General features: G+C 37.3%; 2 protein-coding genes across 2 annotated transcripts in view; one reads left to right on the top strand and one right to left on the bottom strand.

The window, feature by feature from the left end:
- Nucleotides 1-9,471, top strand: part of LOC126349411 (sphingomyelin phosphodiesterase 4) — a 169,548-nt gene extending 160,077 nt beyond the window's left edge. The window contains exon 13 of the mRNA XM_050002427.1: nt 8,693-9,471. The gene's annotated coding sequence lies outside the window, so the exon portion shown is untranslated. The remainder of the gene's footprint in view (nt 1-8,692) is intronic.
- Nucleotides 8,790-18,896, bottom strand: part of LOC126350781 (uncharacterized) — a 42,902-nt gene continuing 32,795 nt past the window's right edge. The window contains exons 3-4 of the mRNA XM_050002550.1: nt 15,124-15,399; nt 8,790-8,882 (exon numbers count right to left, since the gene is read on the bottom strand). Coding sequence (XP_049858507.1) covers nt 8,790-8,882; nt 15,124-15,399 — 369 coding nt within the window. The remainder of the gene's footprint in view (nt 8,883-15,123; nt 15,400-18,896) is intronic.

Below are 18,896 nucleotides of genomic sequence, written 5' to 3'. Positions count from 1 at the left end.
ACTTCATTTCGGCTTCATACTTTACTTTTTGAGAGATTACCAATCTATTCATCAAAAACATTAGCACTTTGACATACAATGCGTGTTTATACTATGAAACGATAAGATACTGATTTTGACAGTGCTACCAATACAAACACGTTATTTAACCTTTATAACACAGCAATCCACAGCCCCCTATATAAAAGAAATTACCACTTTTATTAGATCTTGAAGTAATGCATGTGAAAATTTTAACATATATTTTTTTTAAAAATATAATAAAATACTTCCTATGGGAGTTTATATGTAATAACTAGCTGACTTCTGACACTAAATGGTCATCTAGCTTTTAATATTTTTAATAGATCCTGTTGTGGTAGTGGATCGTCCCAGTAGCGACATTTATTAAAATATTTTTCTAAGTAGTTTCTTAACATCACTTGCTTGAATGAGAATGAGGGTAAAGTACTTCTTGGCGCAACCGTTGTTGAATTCCATGTGACTAGTAATTTGCTAAGAACACCTGTTCAAACTCATCGTAAATCCGACAAGATTCGCATGCATTGGTTGCACACTGTGCACTTTCTCCTTGAATATATCCCAATACATAGCCTATCTTCTGTGCATCAGTTCAGTTTCAAGGTGAAGCTCCCTCGAACCTTCGCACGAGCTGTACAGGGTTTACAGTCATCTTATCAGGATTAAATATCTGAAATTGTCGATTCTGGAGCATTTTCTCTTCAATGTTAGGTGTAGAAACATGTAATGGCCCATAGTGGCTTCTTGTGGACTAAATGGGGGACTGTATTATGACGAATACACATTTTTATTTCTGTAACTTGATTTGTCACATGAAGTTTGTTGTTGTGGAGCTTGATATACCTTGCTACAACTGTTCATCAGCCATCAAAACTCTTGTAGCTTTCCTTTGGTCATCTTAATAGATTTCTTGGCTTGCTCCTTCTATTTCACAAAATTGGAGCCTACCTGAGTCTTAACCTCTTCTGATCTTTTCTTACAGAAATTCTCTTCTGGCAATTCATCTGAGGATAAGGCTGAGATAGCACCTTTTACGCCATCTGTTATCGCCTGATTCAAATGCTGTTCCTTTGCCTTTTCCCCATTTGATCTACTCCGAAAAGTAACGCTTATGTACCTCAAAATTTTCTTTTGATTTTACCTTCCTGTCCTGAGGAAATGTTTTGCACTGTTTTGCTGAGGCTAGAAACTGTTTCTTCTACTTGATTCTGTTGATCCACAATTTCATTTGCAGCATCACATGTCTTTTCAATCTTTATCAGAAATTTCTCATGAGCCTGTCGCAATTCTTGTAACTCATTTGACATTACATCACGCTTTCTGACAAGATCAGCTATCATCTCTTGCATTTCGTTTTGATTTTTGCACGATCAGCGGAATTAAGTCAACCTGTGTCTGGATTCCAGACAACGCACGTGCCATAGTTGAAAGCGATTGTGCCATATTTGACTATGCTTGTGCCATGGTTGACTACACCTGCACAATATGAGACACATTATCAGACAGCAAACTAAGCTTTTGCGTAGTTGGTAAGGGCACCAATCACAGGTGCTGAGGATCTAGCTAGATCCTGCACTGCAGTTCCATAAACTTGACAGTTCTGATCAACACATGAAATAAATTGTAACTATTCCACACACAAGTAAAATCTAGTAGCACTTCACAGACTGTCGCTACAGAAGCTTGTGTACAGAATGGTACCAAAAATATGAAAACTATCCTTTACATAGAACAGCAACAAGAGTCCAGGCCACTTCTACTCACTGCAGGAACCAAGTTGGTGGCATGAAAGATGCAGAAAGATAATTGATTAGAGGTCCTGCCTGAATATGTTGTCTTCCATTGAGTCTCTGGTCTGAAATTCGCATATGACGGACTTTCGTAGTTTGAACCCAATGTTGTAGCGGCAGTACCTGTTCCATTGTGTCATGAAACAGATACACACAAATATTAGACACAGAATCATGGCCTAAACAATCACCAATTTAACTTCTTTTCCCATTAAATTGATGTGAAATTATTATGACTGAAAAATGTAGGTAATTGAATGGGAACTTTTGGGAAAGAGAAGTCGCTTCCCAAATGTTTTAACACAAATATCTGCCACACTCTCAGGTTTGAATTTACTTCCTATTTTGAATTCTCAAGCCTATAAAACAAAACGGTTAGAGAAATACAGTTCATAATCATACTCTGCCTGTCTCTTGATGTCAACACTTGGAATAAAATTTCTGTGGCTCTGCCAGAATTCCAGCTATCATTGACTCAGAAAATTCTTAAAATAGTCAAGAGCTACAGTCAACGCCATGGGGAAGCCATCTTGGGTGTTATGACATACTCACTCTGTATCTTAGGAATCAGTGTCAAAGTTGTGTATTAATTTTGATAATAGTCCAAGAATTAATCTTTCAAAATAGAGCATAAGCGATCGTGGTGCAGGCTTTGCTGATTTCCCAAGATACAAAGTTCCCTACAAGCTATGACACACTAAATAATGTTCCAAGCAACAGTCAAGGGAGAAATTAAAATAACCAAAAGTTAAATGCGCCATTGCCCATTCATGAAATTATATTTTTCCATAAATGATCTTCATAGCTACATTTCAGGAGACATCATCCTCTTTTATGAAATAAAATGTTATCACAATTAATGAAATTTCATAGCGTATTCAAAATGGCAACTTACAACAATATCACCAATTACAGTTCCGCTGCAATCCTACCCTCTGCAATTCTAAATCAGAAATTCCACATTCAGTCCACAGAATTTTTATGTCACAAGCCAGAGATAATCTGTTTCCTTATTGCAGTCGTATTGAGTCTTTGAGCCATATAAATCACTTGTGCAATTATGATTAAACATTTGTCCTGCAAGAGAAAAAATTGACAGGAAAAGGGTGATACTATGTTATGTGTAGAATGGGGAAGACGCGCAATCTATCTTAGTCTGACCATGATATTGGCAGCACGTTGATGCAGTGGCAGAGCATTGCGTGATCCGATGAATCTCAGTACCTGCTTCATAATGTCAATGGAATGGCACAAATCCATCATCTTCATGGGGAACGTCTCGTTGACACCAGTACAGCATGATGGAGACAAGCTGGCGGTGGCTCCATTGTGCTATGGAGAACATTCATGTGGGCATCCGTAGGTCCAGTGGATCACATGTAAGGCACCATGATCACCAAGGAGTATCGTACACTGGTTGCAGATGGTGTATTCCCCTTCTTGACAATCATGTTTCCCGACGATAGTGGCATTTATCACCAAGCTGATGTCCTTGGCACAAGGCCCAGCGTGTGATGGACTGGCAGAGTTGAACCCAAACACATTTGGGATGAGATCGAACATGGCGTCAAAGCTCGTCACCCCTCCCTGGACTTTACGGAATTAGGTGACGTGTGTGTGTGTGTGTGTGTGTGTGTGTGTGTGTGTGTGTGTGTGTGTTTTACCAACTACCTACCAAGACCTCATTGCGTCCATGCCATGATGTGTCGCCAGTTTTATCCATGCCTAAAGTGTACGTACCAAGTATTAGGTAGCTGGTCATAATGTTCTGGCTGATCAATGTAAGTATACTACACTGAGGTGAGAAAAGTTGTGGGATACCTCCTGGTTGCTAAAGCAGAAATTTGTGCACAAACTGACCTCTCAATTATATCTGATAAATGTATGATGGTATTCATGTTGGCCGATTTGGATGGACAGATCATTCACTCGAATTATCCAGATGTTCTTCAAATCAGTTGTGAACAATTGTGGCCCGGTGACATGACATCATTGCTTGGGAATGTGAAGACCATGAATGGCTGCAATTAGTCTCCAAGTACTGAGCATAACCATTTTCAGCCAGTGAACAGTTCAGTTGTACCAGAGCGCCCAGTCCATCCCATGTAAACTAACCCCTTTACTATGATGGAACCACTTCCAGCTTGCACAATGCCTTGTTGACAACTTGAGTCCATAGCTTTGTGGCATGTGCACCACATTCTAGCCCTACGATCAGCTCTTACCAACTGAAATTGGGACTCTTCTGACCAGGCCACAGTTTTCCAGTCATATGGTGTACAACTGGTGTGGTCATGAGTGCAGGAGAGGCTCTGTAAGTGATGTGCTGTTAGTAAAGACACAAACCACATCGGTTATCTACTGCTTTAGCCCATTAATGCCAAATTTTGCTGCACTGTCCTAATGAACACATTCATCATAAGTCCCACATTGAATTCTGCTATGACACATGAGTACAAATTGACAGCTCTGCCAATTCCATGCTCTTTTATACCTTGTGTAAGCCATCTGTATATATGCATATTGCTATCCCATGAGTTTTGTCAGCTCATTGTATTTTTGCAGTGATTGTGCATTGTGGTGTACGGAGTGTGTGATGTCCCCACATAATAGTACAGTATGAACAGCTGCTCTTCAGTCTGTTGATAATGTTGTTCAATACTGCTTTAATAGTGGACCATTGCTAATCAGGCAGCTTCCTGAAGTTTGTAGTGATCGGTAGTGGAAGCCTTAAGAGTTTTATTCCTATGGTCTAGGAATCCCATGCTAGTTCATTCAGATTTAAATTTAAGTAATAGGCTAGTCACTACCCAGGACTAATTCTACTTTTGGTAATATAATGATCTTGGGGTGAGCTGTAAAGTGTGTGACTGACCTTCCTGTACCACATCTGAATGTTAACTCTACTTGCAATCTTCTCAACAACCATGAAATTAAACCTGACCTAGCTACTCATAAGATCTTCCATATGTGTTTGCTACATTGCCTTGCTTCCATACTATTTGAATAATGTCTGACAGATATTTAGTTTCCTCTTTTTACTGCCTCCGTGGCAATGTTTTTTTATGGACTTCCAATAAACATGAGTGACTATCATCTGCCAGCTGAAAGAAATTTGGAAGCTTCTTGCTAAGGAAAGTGTTTACTGAAAATGCTTGTCTACAACAATTGTCAAAGTTGAAATTCAGTAAATATTTATAAAAGGAAGCAGAATGATGGAAGCCATTTAAATAACAAGTCATTACACACACAAAAGAATAGTGTTTTATTTCCACACCATATTTTGCTACATAATCTCCGTTCCGTTCAATGGCCTTCCTCCTGTCAGTACCAAAACTTGTCGCAGTGATGGAGCCAGTGCATCACCTCATCCTCAAAATGTCTTCCACAAATGGCATACTTCAATGGCCCAAACAAGTGGAAATGTAGAGGTTGTAGAGTGGATGGGGTAACACTGTCCAACCCTGTTTTGCAATATGTTCAGCAGTCCTCAGACTTGTGTGGGACTGAGCGTTATCGTGTTGGCACTGAAGTTACCAGAAGCACATCTTGAGTTTTGTTAATATGTTAACATATGCTTATGAATTAATGGTACCATCTCTTAGTATCACATTAATGAAAATCACACCTTCACAGTCCCAGAACATGGTGATCATGGCATTACCGGTGGAAGCAGTTGTTTTGAATTTTTTCTTCTGTCATTTTGTTTCGGGCTCAAAGTGGTGAACCCAGGTTTCATCATCTGTCACAATTTGGGACAAGAGGGCCTTCCCCACAGCTTCAAAACATTGCAACAAATGAAGACAATTTTTTTCTGTGTGATTTGTGATACACAATTAGACAACATAGGACCCATCTTGCACACACGTTTGAATATCCAAGATAATTGCATCCACACTTCCTTTGCTGATTGACAAATGCAGCACCAACTGTCGAGTTATACTGCATCTGTCCCCGTGAGTGACAACATCGGCTCACTGCAACATGTTAGGAGTAACGGCCATGGATGGTCTCCCCGACCACTGCAAATCATGGAGCTCAGCCTAATCGTCTTCTGATTACCTCACCCTCCGTACCCAGCAACTAACTGTACTTCTGTCGACAGCAAATGCTCCATGACTTTGCACAAGTGTTTATGAATGTTTCCCACAGTTTCTATCGCTGCAGTGAGAAATTTAATCACGGGATATTGCTTGTAATGTACTCACCTACAGACGCCATTTTTAAACTGTCCTGCAGCTATGCTATCTGTCGGAAGTGAGGGAAACTTGGCATGCTCGCTCGAGAGACTTCAGATAATACGTATGTAATATTTCACATTTGTATCATTTTTTTCAGCTCAGAAAAAAATGCGATGCATTACGTTCTGAACAACTCTCGTATTTCATATGATCTTTCATTTTCCTGTGTTGATATCGGAAGTATATTAGGACCACTCTTGTTCTGTGTATAAATAAGCAATCTGATGGATAGGGTGAGCAGATGCCATAAAGTATGGAAAAGTGTCATTGCTGAGTGGCTGGAGGAGGATACAGAATGACTGAATCGTAGTTCCTCTTTGGTGTGATGAATGGCATCTTGCTCTCAATACAGAAAAATCTAAGCTAATCCAGATGAGTAGCGAGAACAGTCTTGTAATGTTCGAATGCAATATTAGTAGTGTGCCACTTGACACAGTCAAACTGATTAAATATCTAGGTGAAATGTTGCATAGCCATATGAAATGGCACAAGCACATGATGTAGGTTGTAGGTAAGACGAATGATTGACTTTGGTTTATTGGGGAATTCAAAAAAAGTGTAGGTCTTCTATAAAGGAGACGACACATAGAACACGTACGCAATTTATTCTTGAGTAAGAGTCTGAGGTAAGCATCAGATCAGATTAAAGGGAGAAGTTGAAGCAGTTCAGAGCCATGGTGCTATATTTGTTACCCGAAGGTTTGACTGACACGAGAGTATTGTGAAAATTTCCATGAACTCACATGGGAATCCATAGAGGGAGGATGACATTCTTTTCATGAAACATTATTGACCATATCATTTAGGGACTGAAAAAACTAGAGAAGAGAGATTATGGCTCATATGGAGGCATGTAGCCAGTCATTTCCCTTGTTACGTTTGTGAGTGAAATAGGCAAGGGAATGACTGGTAGTAGTACAAAGTACTCTCCGCCATGCACCATATGATTGCTTGTAGAGTACGTATGTAGGTGTATGTGCCAGGGTATTAACTGAGTGTTCTTTCAGATCCACATGTTTAACCAAGCCTGCAGTATTTGGAAGTGGTATTAACAGTTTCACATATAACTAGAAATGTTAGCTTCACACCAATTCCCCATGTGTCAAAAACTCAGAACCACTATATCGAACAAAAAAATCATGGCCACAGTTTTCTGGGACTAGAAGGGCATCATTTTGGTGGAATCTTTGCCTTGGAAGACCATCATGCACAATAGTACTGAGACCCTTAAAAAAAGCATTCAAAACAAAAATGAGGGAAATGCTGATGGAAAGTGTGTGCTTGTTGCATGATGACATATGTCCTCACATAGCCTGAGATACAAAATTAAATTTTCAATAGACGAGCAGGTGCTGAAAGGGATTCTGTAGTGGGGGAAGGAGCTGGTGGGAAAGTTCTTAGTGGTGGTAGTAAGGAAGCTTGTGTCACAGCTTACCACGTCCATTGAACAGGATGGTAAGTATATGGTAAAAATAATCACAAGTGTGTCAACAATATCCTGTAATTTCTTTTTCAAATACACTTGAAAATCTATTAAAAACAAAGATTCCAAAACTTACCAAGAGGGAAAGCTCCGGTAGACAGGCACAATAAAATAACACACACACAAAATTTCTAGCTTTTGCAGCCAATGGTTGCTTCTTCAGGAAAGAGGGAAGGTGAGTGAAAGACAAAAGGATGTGGGTTTTAAGGGAGAGGGTAAAGAGTCATTCCAATCCCGGGAGTGGAAAGACTTACCATAGGGGGACACACGTATCCATCCATACATATACAGACACAACCAGACATATTTAAAGGTCTTTAAATATGTCTGCTTGTGTCTGTATATGTATGGATGGATATATATGTGCGTGTGCGTGTGCGTGTGTGCGCGTGCGCGCCCGTGAGTATATACCTATCCTTTTTTCCCCCTAAGGTAAGTCTTTCCGCTCCCGGGATTGGAATAACTCCTTACCCTCTCCTTTAAAACCCACATCCTTTCGTCTTTCCCTCTCCTTCCCTCTTTCCTGAAGAAGCAACCGCTGGTTGCGAAAGCTAGAAATTTTGTGTGTGTGTTTGTGTGTTATTTTATTGTGCCTGTCTACCGGTGCTTTCCCGCTTGGTAAGTCTTGGAATCTTTGTTTTTAATATATTTTTCCCATGTGGAAGTTTCTTTCTATTTTATTTACACTTGAAAATCTAATACACTTGCTTTCTGAACATGCCTCATACATCTGTCCAGTCATAGGAAAGTCTGTCAGAAACTGGAAAAGTGTCTTGATAATTCTAAACTACAACTTTAAAAATGATTTGTTTGAAGCCTTTATAAATTGTTATTTTAAAATTGTAGTTTAGAGTTATCACACATCCTCCAGCAGACTTTTCTAAAACAAAATGTACATTTTCCTTGGAATTACAATATAAAGCATTCTTAAGAGAAGTTTGAGGCTTGTTCATGATTTCCTATATACTGTATCTCTGCTTTTTCCCAATATTAGGTGGTTGCTCCTGTTTTTCACAATTTTTGTTGCTGCGTTTAGATATAAAATCAAGTTCATATAGCAGTCATATAACAGAGAATATTTTGTGAACATTGTTTCCTTATAATTTGACTTCTTAAGTTACAAGTATTTTTGCAACAATTATTCTCCTCTCTTCCAGTACATCTAGGAGCTGTTGCCCACAAAAACATCCGGAAGGCCATTAATGTTTTTGCAGACAAAATAAACCGGGAAATGGAGTCAAGTGCCAGAAGTCTTCAAACTTCTTCTTTAATGTTACCAAGCATGATGTTCTTTTTTTGCGACAAAAAAGCTGGCCTCATTTCCTTGTCACTGCTTCCTTGCTCATCCTGCAAAACAAAACGATAATGTTGTAATATAAACATTATTTTTTGAGGCCCTCACCTAAACATATTATTTTTAAGATTTCATTCAGCACAAAGTAACAGTTTTGGAGTTAAGGTACATCCATTGATTATGTTGCTTCATATTAGTTATTTTTTATCCCAAATATGATTGCAAAATGATGTAAAAATAGAATTGTGTATGTAAAACATATGTGATGATGACTGATGTAGTATATGTCTAGGGCTGTAAGCAAGCTTAAATGACACTGGGAAGGTGACTATTGGCCTTTGAATTTCCATTATTTATTGCTTATAAGAACCAATTTTACCATTTATTACTTGTACAACAAGTCAGTTTGTTTTGTTGTCTACTGCATTATGTTTATACATTACATAAATTTCGGTCCTATGTTTTGTGCTTTTACAGATATGTAATTTATTTTTGATACATAAATTTTAATGTTGTGTAAATCAATGAAGAGCACATTTGTGAACATTTTATACAACTGACTACATTGTGAACCATTGCTAGCCAAAGAAATTTTTATAAAGCAGTGAATTATATTGTGTGTAAATAAAATTGTTACAATTATCTGGGCTTTCTGATATATCCTTGCTTCTTTCTTCCCAGTAAGTATGCATATACTCATTTTATAACTGAGCAGTGCTTAACGGAATTTTAGTTCGAGTTGTTTTTCATTCAAATCTTATTGCGAACCTGTAAGTTAAATTTAAAGTGCAGTGCTCAGTCTATACTTTTTTGTAAAATGACAGTTTAGGGGGAGTGGGGATGAGGAGTAGTTGCCTTGGAGGCAAATCTGATTCAGTTTGATCAGTCCTGATACATACTAAATGATAAAGGGAGTCCACTTTTGTGGTTAGTTAGAAGTTGTGGGAGGAGGTGCTATGTACAGAAGGAGACACTGGAAATTTGTGTCTGAATAAGGTCAGATAGAATAATTCCAGTCTGTGAAGGGCTGTGCAAGATTTTCCGCACTGCCTATAGATCAATCAGCTACATTTTAGGGACTTTTTGGCACCGAGTCAATGGCAGCTGCTGAAACAGAACACCTATGAGTCACTTATTGTTTACTGATGAGGTAACATTCCACATCTGCGATAAAGTTAACAAACATAACTGCGAATCATCTCACGCTACTACTGAATGGGAAATACATAAGACTGCTGAAATAATGTGTAACCTGTTGTCGACCTTTCTGACAAAATATGCTCACAAGCAGTAAAACGATATAATGATGTAATTTATAGAAGAGTGCAACTGGAATGCATTTTTTATTTCGCTTTTTTCATATGGAGAGCCACATAGTGGTATGACACGTGACTTCAAGAGGGTATGGCGACTGCTGTAACTTCGCAAGAGTGAGTACCTGTGGGTCCACTTGTGCACACGCCATGTATTGTAGTTGGCCCAGACTGAAGTGTTGCATCAAACCTGGAGCAAGATCCACAGTCGAATGTGCTACATTGATTGAAAAAAAAGAAAAAGAAAAAACAGATTGTAAAATATATTCACTCCGTTGTCACATTCCGAACTGGCAAGTTGATGTGTACTTTCAGAAATGAGTTATAAAGCCCTTGTAATTATCCTGTAGAAAGAACTGTTTATCATAAAGAGTCAATTGTGTGGTACTTAGAGAATATATGGCACACAGATCTGAGAAGCCGCATATTTATTTACGCAATTGCATACTGTGCAGGTTTCATGACAGCCAACTTCTACTACAGAATCAGAAGACGAAATCCTAGCTTTGTCATATCTGTGGTCAAGTGAGATAAATAATATCCAGTATCTGTAAGCTGCTCAGAGAAAATCTAGATTTGGGGGGGAAAAAAACTTACAGCGTTGGGAACATTGCAATAGAGATTCACTGAGATTATGGCCATCAGGTTCATCTGGTATGACACCCTTCGATTTTTTTCACTTTGGGGCTCGTAAAGTGAAGGGTGGACAAAACAAAGGTAAGAGATATCTTACAAGTTATTCTTCAAAATGTATTCAGCCCTGCTCTTCAACAGTGGGAACAATGCTTTGAAATGGATGGAGGTCATTTTGAAGTGCAGAGGAAATATATACATAAACTGACAAAGAACACACATGCGTATTATGTAAATACATCCATTATTTCACTGAAGTGGATCTGACTATATGATCGCACCCTATTATTAGAGATTTGTAGGTTAGACATGAATAGGGGTGGAGAAAAAGATTCAGGAATATGGCTCACTGAGCCAAAGAACAAGTGAAGAATGAAGATAGATTGTCCTCAGTCTTGATTCAGTTCATTAGGATGTCAACACTGAATCTGAACTAGGTGTGGGGTTTAAGATTCTGAGTAGCTATGAAGGATTACACAAGATATTGCACAAACAACTTGGTATATAATGTTGACATTAGTGCTCATCGCAGTACTGCTGATTTGCTAACAGGTGAACCTTCAAAGGTAGAAATTGATCCTGAATTTCAGACAAGATGCAGATAATGACAGGTAATGGGACATTGGTCAGGGAGGTGGCATCTACAGTGCAAAGAGAGAGAACATAGTTATTTTTGATGTATATAGTGCTGGACTGGATCTTGAGAAGCATGTAAAGGAATAGAGGCAGATGCTCAAGAGGGTATTTGAGAAGAAACTGTAGGTTATGTTGGTCTTCATAAATGAGGCTCCCAGCAAGCCTTGTAATTGTGTGTGGTAGAAGTCCTCCACCACACAATCATGTAATTCATCATGGCAGGTGAAATTTGTGGTGAGCACTGTGAATAATTGGGTCAAGATCAGATTTAAGATGGTGACTGAAACTGATTGCAAATTTTTGTAAGTTAATAAGGTTATAGTTAGCTGGCAACAGGGAGGATCATAGTTGTAAATAGGTACTAACTGAAATAGTCAGGGTTCAGAGTTAGCTTTGGTCTGATTCTAATCTGATGAATAAATTGGAGGTTATTGAAGATTTCCACCAGAAAGGTGATTTTTGACTTCAGGCCGTTGCAAGGGTTGGGAGGGAGGGTTGCTTACCATGGATTAGGTGTGCATTACAGTGTAAGAGATCTTTGTCAGTGTGGTCCTAGCTTTTATAGAAGTTTTGTCAAAGATCTTTTACAGTGTAACATTTGTTCTAGCCAGAAAGGTACAAAGATATGTAGAATTGAGTGTTTGCTTGTGGTAGGTAAATTTTTCTGTTTTTCAGTAGGTGGAAAGAGCAAGGATACATGATTGATGGTTAGAGTAAAAAGAAAATGTACAACTAAATAAATCAAGCTAATGTAGTAAGGAGAGAGCAAAAAATTAAATTTATTTTGTGGGAAGTATAGTGGAGCTGCAAAATAAAGTGAATAATGGTAGTTATGACTGATGACAAAGTAAAATTTATGGTCAGATAACACTTCCAATATTGGGAGTTAGGCAACAAGTGTGAATGAGCATAAAAAGATAGCAGGTTGGTAGAGTCTAAGTGATAGAGAGAGAGAGAGAGAGAGAGAGAGTGTAGGGGGTGGGGGGTAAGGCTGCTAAATCACGAAGTGCAGTGAGCAGATGTAATATTTCTGAGAAGTAGAAAAGAATGAGACACATGACGTGTGTCATCTGGGCAGACTGTAAGTTGCTGTGTGAATCACTAGGATGGGACCATTACTACATAATACCATAGGAATTGTATCACTGTGTGTTGTGTGCAAACAAAGTATCTATTTTTCACATATCAAACAAGAAATTATGGATGGAAAAAGAGAGAAAGGCACCAGACAGGAAAGAATGAAGGCAAATGGGACAGAGAAACAGTTGGGAAAAAATCCTCAGGATGATAGTCTCTGCTGTAAGTTACATTATATCTCATATTGGCCCAATAAGCCACACCTCTAAATTTTGAGGAAGAAAAAAACATTGAGTGTGAAAATAAGATAAACTCTTATAGAAGAGAGAAAAATTACCAGAAATTTACGTTTACGTATAAGTAAGACATAGGTAGCCTGTAAACATTTGTTCTAATATTTGATACTACTGATTGGCATCTAACGTACTGGTACCGTACTTTGTCATATCCACTGTCATAAACTGTAATTGCTTCATTACACTCAATCCTATCATTTATTCAGTCTCTTCCCATCCTCGCTACCTCCTATGCAGCATGACTATATTCTTCTTCCAGGGGCCAATCTGAATACATTTCTCAGAGCTATCCTTGAATGGATGGTTTATAACCACATCTAACACTAATAGTTCTGAAGTAATTCCTCTGAGTATTATGACAAAGTATGTCTTTCATGCAGCAAGCTTATCTTTTTACTTCAGAAGTTAGATGTCCCTTAAAAGGATCCAAAACTAATATAGCTATCTTATCCAGCAGCGCCCCAGGTCCGTGATTTCATACAGTGGACAGCCAGTCGACATAACTACGTCTTTCCCTGAGGAAGGGCACTGTAATATGGTTGAAATGTTGGTTTTAACTTTACAATTGAGTTATTTTATGCAATGACATGGTACAAAATCCAGATGAATTTCAATGACCAGCTAGTCAACATTCAGTTGCATTGTCATCCAAGCCTTTCTTGCCAGTGAATCACTGCGCCCGTAGGAAGGTTTTCTTGCATCTAGTTTTTTCTCTTCAGGATGACATAATGGAGTAACTTTCTCCCGTTAGCTGTAACAGCTGACATCACAGTTATTTTTCTCTTTTTCATTCACAGTTCCTCTTAATGGGATACTTTTTGCCTCTTTCATGCCTACTGTCACACTGCTCAGCATGTAAAAAATTACTGGGATATTTTTTGCCTCTTTCATGCCTACTGTCACACTGCTCAGCATGTAAAAAATTACTGGTGTTCTGTCAGCTTTGCCAATCTGATGAATAGGGTATGAGTGACACTTTTGCAACTGTATGCCGTACTAGTTTGAAGTTAACTAGTTTCCCCTGGAAACATGATTGCATTCTTTGTGCTGGTGTAGTAATTCACCGAAGACCAAGGCCATTTCTCCACTAAAATGATGACACCTACCTATACTCTCACAGAATCCTCCTTGTGGAACATTTAGGGCTCTTGCGATTTCCAAGGCTTTCGGTTGGATTATTTCTTCTGAGATAAGCATCCCATCTTTCCTCTTATTTTGTACTTGGGGAAAAACCTTAGCTTCAAGTTTCAGATATTTGCCACATGTCTGTCCCATGAATGAGTGCTGAATTCCTTGGCGTGATGATGCTTTTTCACTAAAATGACCATTTGTATTGGCACAAAATAGGCTTTATTTCTAGTATCCAACTGAAACTGAATTGTAAGCTAACAAAACAATATTGGTAGATCTAGCCAATAAAATACAGGTAAAAGATTGTTGTCTAATAAAATGCCTTGTCACCAGTTTTTGCAACTGATGCTAGTTGTATTGTTGTAAAAGAGTATAATTTTACAGTAAAGGTTTGTGAAAAGACAACGTAGTGGATAGAAGCCACACCCTAATTTTTTTAGGGTGAAATTTGAATAAAAATGTGGCTTATTTTCAGACCAATAGAGTGATAGCACATTTAAATACAGATGCCTCTGAATTGTTATGTCACTTGCCTTTACAGTTTCAAGGATTGCTACTGAACTATGAATATTGACCGTATACATCATGTTTTAGTCCAGAGCAAAAAATTGAAGTGATTTATGAACATGTAAGAAAATCTTTTGTTCCTTATCATCAGTCCAGTTATCATGTGAAGAGATCGCACTTTTACATGCTATTGAATTGCTGTGCTTCAAATGTTGTCCTCATTTAAGGTACTGTGTCAGTTAATAAAGTTGTTTAAATTATATATATGAAGCAACCATATTACTTGGATACAGGTGCCCCATAAGGAATGAAAATGTATCCAAGCCAACTGTTGATACAAGGAAAACATTCGCAAAGCTATAAAATGGCAATTTTAAAAAGTTAAGGAAGGTTAAAATGTAGTATCTCTTTGACAATCTGGTTATTAGAGATGGAACACTGGCTCAGAGATAGGGGATGGAATCGCCTGTGGCCTTGTTGAAGAAATTGTCCAGGCACTCATTTTAAATGATTTGGGAATGCTGCAGGAAACCTTTATGCAGATGGTTGTACAGGTATCTCAACTTCACTTCTAAACAGAAGTCCAGTGTTTTAACAATTGTACTACTTTACTTTGTGTATGTAGCAAGTGAGATTATAACTGCATTGTTTTTTAATATTTAGGTGCCAGATGTAACTGCAGAAAATGTTAAAAACCTTACCGATGAAGCAAAGCTGTGTTCTTCACTTTCACTGTCCTCATCCTCCTCAGAGGATGCACGCTGCAAACACAGTTTTACTTTGCGGAAATTTTTCAGTGATGACAGGCTAGATGTTCTGACAGCAAGTTTGCAGAAGTTTCCAAGACTGTCTTCAGGCACTGGTGGCAGACTCACCACATTACCCAGATCCATAAGGGATTCCCGAGAGCTGCTCATATCGGGATAACGCTCATCGATGTCACATCGTGACCCGCGAGTATTCACAGATGAATCTACCTGTATTGGAAAATTGACATGTTTGATGTCTTTGTAACAATGTTCATATGAAAGGTTTTATAGAATATATCATTATAAACATCTGGCTCTGAAACCTGTTACATAGTGAATTGTTCTTTTAGTATATATACAACATACAGATTCTCTGAGCACTGATTTTGTATACTTTGTCATGCTATAACAGAGAACACACGAACTAAACTTCATGATTAATGGTGAGATTTGAACCACAGAAACTAGTTTATTTTACACGTTGAAGGAGTGTATGGTCACTGAAATGAGGATTTGAATTTTGAAGAGACCTTCAAGATTTCACAGACTAAGTTTTCAAAATGATTAGACACACTCACAGTGGATCATTTTTTGTTACTAAAAATGACTATTTTAACCTGTTATTTAACAGCTATGCTGATGAGACACCCATAAGTTTCTGAGAATGAACAATAACAATTGGACACAAAACACATTTAATTAAAGAAACATTTGAATAAATTTACAAATGTTCCAACATTATGGCATGACCCTCATTACTTTGTTAATACCACTGTGGTATTGACCATCCAGTTCTGTCAAGCTGGCCAGGTTTCTGTTTCATGTTGTGAAATGCATAATGGATTTTAGGTTGCAGTTCAGCTATGGCAGTTCATAAACATAAATCATACTTTTGACATTCCTCCAAAGAAAAAAATTGAAGAGCATGAAATCAAGAAATATACTGGCCACAAAGGTAATGATTTATTTATCAAGTATTCCCCAAAGTTTACAATAGTTCGTGCTGGATCCATAACTATTATTTTGTGATAGATTCATAGGTGACTCATACTCCATAGATTCCATTGTGTAGAGAAACCATTAGGGATGTGCCACAAGTCAAAATATACATTATCTCAGTCACGTGTGATCTATGCCAGCGCAGTGCTAAAATGAAATTAAAATGCCATCTAAATAGTCATACGACAGTAGTATAAGAAACAGACTAACATGGCGGTCTGAAACTAGCCAGTGTCCTGCCTCTATCAAGTCCTCTGTAGTATTAAGTTAGCAACATATGCTTTGACTCAAAAATTTATGCACTTGAGGAATTTTTTGTCTTCATGTAACAAAGTTTTTGTGTAGAACCCAAGCACAAGTATTACATTGCAACTGCACTCAGTTTCGCAAGGACATCAGTTTCACAGAATTAAGTTACAGTATTTGCAAAATAACCATAATCTGTGATATAGTCACTATATAGTTAAAAATGTAAACTGTTTTGAAACCTCAAAACTGTATTGGATTTGCATATGTACCTACAAAAATCTATTTTTTGTATTCTAAACTTGAGTACTGTAACTTGATTAATTCCAAAGAATAATCTTATGATTTTATTATTATTATTACTATTATTATAAAAGGTATTGCACAAAATTTAATGTTGAATTATTATTATTCTTTCCTTTCTCAGACGTTATGTCTGGTTAAAAATGGAAAATGACGCGGACCTTAATCAAGCGTGACTTCCTTTTAACTGTACGGTATATGTTACATTGCATTTAGGAACTTTCAGGTAATTGAACATGTATCAATAATTACAGATTTCTGTAGTTGTATATATTCATTTGGATGTAGCTGTATTGCGTTGATGTACTGGTGGATATTGTGTGGTATGACTGCTGTAGTTGATATTATAATTGGTATAATGTCAACTTTATCCTGATGCCACATGTCCTTGACTTCCTCAGCCAGTTTGATGTATTTTTCAATTTTTTCTCCTGTTTTCTTCTGTATATTTGTTGTATTGGATATGGATATTTCAATTAGTTGTGTTAATTTCTTATTTTTATTGGTGAGAATGATGTCAGGTTTGTTATGTGGTGTTGTTTTATCTGTTATAATGGTTCTGTTCCAGTATAATTTGTATTCATCATTCTCCAGTACATTTTGTGGTGCATACTTGTATGTGGGAATGTGTTGTTTTATTAGTTTATGTTGTATGGCAAGTTGTTGATGTATTATTTTTGCTACATTGTCCTGTCTTCTGGGGTATTCTGTATTTGCTAGAATTGTACATCCGCTTGTGATGTGATCTACTGTTTCTGTTTGTTGTTTGCAAAGTCTGCATTTATCTGTTGTGGTATTGGGATATTTAATAATATGCTTACTGTAATATCTGGTGTTTATTGTTCGATCCTGTATTGCAATCATGAATCCTTCCGTCTCACTGTATATATTGCCTTTTCTTAGCCATCTGTTGGATGCATCTTGATTGATGTGTGGCTGTGTTGCATGATACAGGTGCTTGCCATGTAGTGCTTTCTTTTTCCAATTTACTTTCTTCGTATTTGTTGATGTTATGTGATGTAAAGGGTTGTAGAAGTGGTTATGAAATTGCAATGGTGTAGCCGATGTATTTATATTAGTGATTGCTTTGTGTATTTTGCTAGTTTCTGCTCGTTCTATAAAGAATTTTCTTAAATTGTCTACCTGTCCACAATGTAGGTTTTTTCATGTCAATAAATCCCCTTCCTCCTTCCTTTCTGCTTAATGTGAATCTTTCTGTTGCTGAATGTATGTGATGTATTCTATATTTGTGGCATTGTGATCGTGTAAGTGTATTGAGTGCTTCTAGGTCTGTGTTACTCCATTTCACTACTCCAAGTGAGTAGTTCAATATTGGTATAGCATAGGTATTTATAGCTTTTGTCTTGTTTCTTGCTGTCAATTCTGTTTTCAGTATTTTTGTTAGTCTTTGTCTATATTTTCTTTTAGTTCTTCTTTAATATTTGTATTATCTATTCCTATTTTTTGTCTGTATCCTAGATATTTATAGGCATCTGCTTTTTCCATCGCTTCTATGCAGTCGCTGTGGTTATCCAATATGTAATCTTCTTGTTTAGTGTGTTTTCACTTGACTATACCATTTTTCTTACATTTGTCTGTTCCAAAAGCCATGTTTATATAATTGCTGAATACTTCTGTTATCTTTAGTAATTGGTTGAGTTGTTGATTTGTTGCTGCCAGTATTTTTAGATCATTCATGTTAGCAAATGTGTGATTTTGTGTTGGTATGTTGCAGTAATATTGTATCCATAATTTGTATTATTTAGTATGTTGGATAGTGGGTTCAGGGCAAGGCAGAACCAGAAAGGACTTAATGAATCTCCTTGGTATATTCCACGCTTAATCTGTATTGGCTGTGATGTGACATTATTTGAATTTGTTTGGATATTAAGTGTGCTTTTCCAATTTTTCATTACTATGTTTAGGAACTGTATCAATTTAGGATATACTTTGTATATTTCCAATATTTGTAGTAACCATGAGTAATCAATGTATGCGTAGTGTAGTGACCTTTGTTTAGTTTTAGCTTCATATGTCACCTCTGCATCTATTATCAGTTGCTCTTTACATCTTCGTGCTCCTTTGCAACAGCATTTTTGTTCTTCTTTTATAATTTTGTCCTGTGTTGTATGTGTCATTAATTTTTGTGTAATGACTGAGGTTAATATTTTATATAT

This window comes from Schistocerca gregaria, chromosome 1, assembly GCF_023897955.1.
Source record: "Schistocerca gregaria isolate iqSchGreg1 chromosome 1, iqSchGreg1.2, whole genome shotgun sequence".
Classification (NCBI taxonomy): domain Eukaryota; kingdom Metazoa; phylum Arthropoda; class Insecta; order Orthoptera; family Acrididae; genus Schistocerca; species Schistocerca gregaria.
This window is presented reverse-complemented; position numbering and strand designations above follow the sequence as displayed.